The 7,209-nt window shown below is 44.6% G+C and overlaps 1 protein-coding gene across 1 annotated transcript; it reads left to right on the top strand.

Moving 5' to 3' along the window:
• The first annotated feature begins 510 nt into the window (after positions 1-510).
• On the top strand, positions 511-1,394 carry LOC125091901 (ferritin heavy chain-like). The gene has a single exon (XM_047716025.1). It carries the CDS (start codon positions 730-732, stop codon positions 1,279-1,281), a length of 552 nt encoding a protein of 183 aa, XP_047571981.1. The 5' UTR covers positions 511-729; the 3' UTR covers positions 1,282-1,394.
• The last annotated feature ends 5,815 nt before the right edge of the window (positions 1,395-7,209 follow it).

The following is a 7,209-nucleotide window of genomic DNA, read 5'->3' as shown; positions in this document are numbered from 1 at the left end:
GGATGGTACCTTTCCTAGTTGCAAGCTCCATGACATGTACTTCCAAAGGAGAAAACCACTCCTTAATTGATATATTCCATCCTCCCCATTCAGAGAAGAAACCTATTAGTGAAATGAACATCACAACTATAAATCAGATCCATGCTAATTATCTAAGCTGATCAAATGAATCCTTCATTACTAAATATGAACGTGCAGTTTTAAGTATTTCAGGAAAGTCAAAGAGAAGATGATAAGCAGATATATTTATATTTTACAGGAAACAGAAGAGATATTTACTGAAAATTCAAATTCACATTCTCAGAATTTTGGGAGACAATGGTTTTATAAAATAAAAACAGGCTTCAAGAAGGAAAGTACTTGGAAAACAGCCACATTATCCCAAAATTAAAAACACCAGGTACACAGCACAGGGTTGCCCTGACTCATCAAGCTCCAGCAGAACCTGAATCATTGCCCTTGTGGCCTGCCCCCACCCCGTATCCCCAAACGGAAGCTCGCCCCCCTTCCCTGGACCCCATTTCCGGTCCGATCCCAGAGCTCGCCTAACATCCCAACCGACACTTCCCTGAGGTCTCAAACCGCCACTGGTTCTGCCTCTGGCCTCCCTTGCCGCTCAAGCTGGGGAATCTCCGAGGCCACCACCGCCTTCGGCCCCGCCGCTGCCCGCCGCGCAGCCCTCGCTTCCGCACCGCCTTCGCCTTCGCCCTGGTGCCCGGGCCCCCAGCCATGGCCACCCCGCAGCTCTCCCAAGTGCGCCAGAACTACCACCCCGACTGCGAGGCCGCTGTCAACAGCCAGATCAGCCTGGAGCTCTACGCCTCCTACGTGTACCTGTCCATGGCCTTCTACTTCGACCGCGACGACGTGGCCTTGAAGCACTTCGCCCGCTTCTTCCTGCGCCAGTCCCGCGAGGAGACCCAGCGTGCCGAGAAGCTCATGGAGCTGCAGAACCAGCGCGGGGGCCACATCCGCCTCCGCGACATCAAGAAGCCGGACCGCGACGACTGGGAGGGCGGCCTGAAGGCCATGGAGTGCGCCCTGCACCTGGAGAAGAGCGTGAACCAGAGCCTGCTCGACCTGCACCAGCTGGCCACCGACAAGAACGACGCCCAGCTCTGCGACTTCCTGGAGAGCCACTACCTGCACGAGCAAGTCGAGGCCATCAAAGAGTTGGGGGGCTATGTCACCAGCCTGCACAAGATGGGGGCCCCCGAAGCCGGCCTGGCAGAGTACCTGTTTGACAAGCTCACCCTGGGCGACAGCGACAAAAAGAACTGAGTTGGGACTGTTTTCCCCATAGCCCCAGGCGCATGGTGAATTTCCCTGATCACCATGCCGAGCATGCGTATTGCAGTGTTGCCTTTGCAAAAGGTTCCAGTTCTTTTCTCCCAATTTTGCCACAAAAAAGTTGTTTGGTTTCAATAAAGTTATTTGGTTCCTAAATTAAAAAAAAAAAGGTGTCTGGTTGATTTGATGCAAATCTTTCACCTTTTAGGTTTTAAAACAGGAATCCAGGAGTCCTTCCATCCCCTTAAGTCCATCCACATGCATCTCAGTATCTCAGGAGGTGGAGGGAGAAGATATTACATAGGACCCTGGAAAAACAAATCAGTCTTGCCTTTATAAACGATATGGGGGCAGAGGGGTGGTGCACTGAGGTGGGTGGTCTGGGGCCCTGGTTGTTAGTGGGTGAATATGTATGGTGAAAGTATAAAAGGGGGGCGCCTGGGTGGCTCAATGGGTTAAAGCCACTGCCTTCGGCTCAGGTCGTGAGCCCCGCATCAGACTGTCTGCTGGGTGGGAACCTGCTTCCCCCCTCTCTCTGCTTGCCTCTGTGCCTACTTGTGATCTCTGTCTGTCAAATGGATAAATAAAATTTTTTAAAAATTTTTTTAAAAAGCAGGGACGCCTGGGTGGCTCAGTTGGTTAAGCAGCTGCCTTCGGCTCAGGTCATGATCCCAGCGTCCTGGGATCGAGTCCCACATCGGGCTCCTTGCTCATCAGGGAGCCTGCTTCTCCCTCTGCCTCTGCCTGCCATTCTGTCTGCCTGTGCTTGCTCTCTCTCCCTCTCTCTCTCTCTCTGACAAATAAATAAATAAAATCTTTAAAAAAAAATTTTTTTTTAAAAAGCATAAAAGAACATGGTCTACAATTTACAACGGTGATTGTCCCTATGGAAAAAGTGAAGAATGGGATTAGGCTGGTATTAAAGGGAGTCAACTTTACTTGAAAACTTTTAGTTTATTAAAATACACAAATGTTAACAATTGTTGCTTCTGGATAGCAACACTGGGGTCTTAGAAACAGGAATGATACAATATTTCTTTGACAAGCTTGCCCTGGGCAATAGTAACTGTAACTGAGCCTTAGGCTGGCTTCCCATAGACAGGGGAGTGACTTTATAGGTCACTGTTTAGACGTGCATACTGCCCTTACAAAATATCCAAATACAAAGTTCTCCTTCAATTGTACCCTTTCTTCCACTACTGTAGCAAGAGTATACAAAACCCCAAACTCCGTTATTAGAATGGCTGAAACATACAAGGTCGGGGTTGAAGCTCACACTTGTGATACTGAACGTGAAGTAGAATAAATCCCCTGAACGTTAAGCCAGTGAGTCTGGCTGCTTCGTCGAATGCAGCCAGTGGGCAAGAGCTGAAGCTGGGAGGCCAATCAGGAGATCCTACAGCAGATCCAATGAGAGACCTCGGTGGCTGAACTGAGTGAAAGCTACAGAAAAGGTGACAGACACAAATTCTAGTCGGATTTGGGTGACTCAACAAGATTTGCTCATGGACCACAGGTGAAGAATGAGAAATGAGGAAAATAATCCAGGCCCTGGTGTTTGCACTCGAACCCCTGAGTTGACGGTGATGCTAGTTATTAACTGGAGGATGTTTGCTGGGGGACATGCGGGGAGGGGAAGGCATGTCATGTAAAATCTGAGATGCCTATTAGATATGCCAGTGGAACTGTCAGGCAGGTGGAATCTGGAGCTCAGGTGGGATGTCAGGTTTGGAAATAAACATACGAGAGACATCAGTCCCAGACAGTGTTGAGGTCATGGGACTGGATAAGCTCACAAGAAAGAGTGTGGAGAGAGTGTGGCACAGTCAACCTCATGCTCAGGCAGCTACGGTTAGAGGATGGGTTGAGGTGTTACAACACCCAGAGGGCTGCTGGCCCCACCCTGACCATTATCTTTTCCAGACTGTGACCATGTGTGCCCATCCCCAGTGTCCCCAAATTAGCCTGTTCCTGGTGTAAGTGTGGTTTCAGGTTGCTCCTTTCAAGCTGTGGAGAGCAGTTAGCCTATTACCTTGTCCTCATGGCTATTAGAAGGAAGTTACTTCCCAGTTTTATTTTTTATGTTTTTAAAGATTTTTGTCTATTTATTTGACAGAGAGAGAGCCAGAGAGCACAAGCAAGGTGGGGGCATGGTAGAGGAGAAGGAGAAGCAGGCTCCCCACCGAGCAGGGAGCCTGATGCAGGACTCAATCCCAGGACTCCGGGACCATGACCTGAGCCTAAGGCAGACACCCAACTAACTGAGCCACCCAGGCACCCCTACTTCCTAGTTTAAAAAAAAAAAAAGATTCCTGAAGGAAATGCTGAATCTATTTTTTTTTCTTTCTTTCTGTTTTCTGGGTAGAAAAATTATTTCTCAGTAAAAACATTTCCCAAGGAAATGAGAGCACCGCTTCTCTATGGATTTTTTTCTGTTCCTCTTAACAACTCAGCTTCTTTTTCTGTCCATGGTATTTGACCAAATGAAATCTGTACCCATATAAATGCTAAGGTTGTCCTTGCCCAGGAAGAATACTCAGATCATGTTTCTTCTGTACCAGGCTGGTTACATAGATGAAGGTTAAAATTTAGATTTTGCATGCCTTGTCAAGGACGCATGGCTAGCTTAGCCTCTTCAAAGCTTGCAAATTGCTTTGAACATTTCCTAAAATATGAACAAGCTTCGTTACACCATAATTACCTTTCACATTTCACCGTGACTATGCTTTAATACTTTCTTAAAAATGAGGATTATGTCCCTTTAAGTTTCCAGGAAATTCTCTTGCCCCTTTCCTCTTCTTAGTCAAACTCAATCCTTTGACGCTTTCCTTCTCTGCCTCCTTGGAGGACCTTGAATAAATCGTATGCTTGATCTCACATACATGTGAGACCATACATACGTCATGTGTATGATCTTGGATCATACATTCAGGTGTTGACCGACGCTCTCCTCTGCATATAAGGAAGCATAGGGTGAGCAACAATATATGAGTGCTTAAAAACTATAAATTAAGGGCGCCTGGGTGGCTCAGTGGGTTAAGCCGCTGCCTTCGGCTCAGGTCATGATCTCGGGGTCCTGGGATCGAGTCCCACATCGGGCTCTCTGCTCAGCAGGAAGCCTGCTTCCCTCTCTCTCTCTCTCTGCCTGCCTCTCCGTCTACTTGTGATCTCTCTCTGTCAAATAAATAAATAAATAATCTTTAGAATGCAAAAAAAAAAATTTTTTTTTAAAAAAAAAACTATAAATTAAGGATCCTTCTTACTTTCCTATTTTGGAGAAGCAGGTGTAGTGGTTTCTTAAGGTCACGTTGCCTGGGTTCATATCCCAGCTTAACCACTTACTAAATTGGGTGAATTGGGGCATGTTACTTAACTTTTCCCTGCCTCCATGTCCTCCCACGTAAAAGAAGGATAATAAAAGCGTCAACCCCGCTGGGTTGCTGAGAAGACTAAATGAGTTAATATTTTTAAATGCTTACGTAAGTGCTTCTAAGTTCTTTGTGGTGTTGTTCCTTTGAGAAGATTTCACATCTGTACTTTGCCACTGGGGGTCTCTCTTGCATTTCAACCAACTGGGTCATTCTGCATACCAAGAAGGAAAAATCCTTGCTAGCTGCTTGGCTGTCAGGTCCTGCCAGGATTCAGGATAGCAGATCACTGTTTTCACTGCCCCAAACTCAGGTCCAAGCCTGGAGGTGTGTTTTGCTGCTTCAAACAGCCTCCTCCTCAAATTACACCCTAGTACTTCTTTTTTTTTTTTGCTTATTCTTCCCAAACCCAGGTTGCCTGAGCTTCTCTTTCCAACTTAACTACATTCCATTCTTCAGAGGTAGGAAAGAAAACATAAAGTGCTAAGCCTGGTCCCACCATCATCTTGGTGTGTGACCTGAACTGGAGAGGAAGGGGTGTACTGGGAGGGATGAATGGGCAAAAGAGCTACTGATAATACAATAACTAAACTTGATAAATCGCTTTAGCACAGGTTCTCAAACTTTGCTGCACATTAGAAACATCTGTGGAGTGTTTAGAAATCTCAATATCCAGTCCACATCCCAGGCCAAATACATCAGCCTCCGGGGCAGGACCTGGACATTCTAGGCATGAAAACCAGTTCAAGCTCCTTGCTACTCAAAGTGTGGCCCTCTGACCAACAGGTCAGTGTCATCAGAGAGCTTGTTAGAACAGAGAGGCACCCATTCAATTACCTATTTTCTGTGGTTACGTTTGCACTATAAGGGCACAGTCAGTAGTTGTAACAAAGACCATAGAGCCTGCAAAGCCTAAAACATTTACAGAAAATCTCTACCAGCCCATGTTTTTTTTTTTTAATTTATTTATTTGAGAGACAGAGAGAGAGCATGAGAGGGGAAGTCAGAGGGAGAAGCAGACTCCCCATGGAGCTGGGAGCCCGATGTGGGACTCGATCCCAGGACTCTGGGATCATGACCTGAGCTGAAGGCAGTTGCTTAACCAACTGAGCCACCCAGGCACCCCCAGCCCATGTTTTATAGTAACTTGCCACAGGCCCTAAAATTCATCTAACTCTTCCAAATATTTTAAACTTTTCACCTGCTTTTATGCATCTGTTGGCCTTTTTCTGTTTTATTTTCTCTCAGTTTCAATCAATACTCTGGAATGCTTTGGATGTATACAATCTTTTATAATATTACAAAGATTGCCATTGTCACCTACCAGACTGACATCTTTGTGTATTTCAGCAAGTCAACCTGTGGACTTTGTGTCTTCCATTTTGCCAGTCCCTCAATGTGCCTTTGTTAATTGAAGGCCATCAGTCATCCTGCTTCTGGGAGCATCGGAGTGGAACAGTGCCTGACTAGCCCTTTTGACTGATTCTCCATAATCACATAGTCATCACAGAGGCTGTTTAAAGTATACTCATTTTTAAGTTATTGCAATCTATTGCAATCATTTTTCTTACTGTGAGGCATTTAAATTTCATTAATATGCAGAACTACTGCCTTGCCTGAGGAGGAATAGATTCTTTCCCTTTTATCTGTATTTCAGTGTTTATTTTTTGTAATGTTGCTTTTGGTTTATAATTTATTACATATGATATTAACTATGTCACACACAATAAGATTTATTCTCTTTTTTCCTGTTGGATAATTCTCTGTGCATTATTTTTTTTTCTCCCAAAGTTAAATTCTTCTATAAAGCTTATGGAGAAATAAAAGTTTCAATTTAAAATATATTTTAGATCTATAAATTATAAGGTAAACCTGAATTAAAACATTCTAGGAAAGGAGCATTCATGCCGTTTGTGAATTTCTGGGTCAAACAGCCATTCTTTCAACAAATTATATTGAATTCTGTGATGTGTGCTTCACTATACGTGGCACTGGTAATATAAGGTGACTAGGGAACACTTCCCAACACACAGTATGGTGGAAAAGACAGATGCATAAGTAGATACCTCTAATCTATTTGGGCAAGATCTAAAAGAAGAAGAAACGCAAGGTGCTCTATGAGTCCAGGAGAAAAAAGTAGTCTGAATTTTACCTGGGACTTAGGAAATACCCACTGTGGAGGTGACATTGAGTCTTGAAAGATGAATTGGAGTTCTTCAAGTAGAGAAGAGAGGAAAGGGTATCTTAGCCCTTTGCTTTACAGTCAAATGCTCTACCCCTGAGCTATACCCCAAGTTTATTTGCTTTAAAGAAGCCAATTGAGAGGAAAAGGCTATAAATTTAGGAGTGTACGGGGCTACAGTTAAGGAAAGGAGACCCAGAGGAGGCGTCTCCTTTATAAAGTAGATTTACTTTATACAGGAGGAAGGATGGATTTTTCTTTTAAGAAACTCTATAAAAACTCTTCTCTCAGAAGTAATCAATGACTTAGTAATTAACATCTCCATAGGTCTTTATTCAGCACTTGTCCTGCTTCATCACTCTGTAGCAA

Source organism: Lutra lutra, chromosome X (assembly GCF_902655055.1).
Source record: "Lutra lutra chromosome X, mLutLut1.2, whole genome shotgun sequence".
Lineage (NCBI taxonomy): Eukaryota > Metazoa > Chordata > Mammalia > Carnivora > Mustelidae > Lutra > Lutra lutra.
Note: the sequence above shows the minus strand (reverse complement) of the source record. Positions and strands in the feature narration are given on the sequence as shown.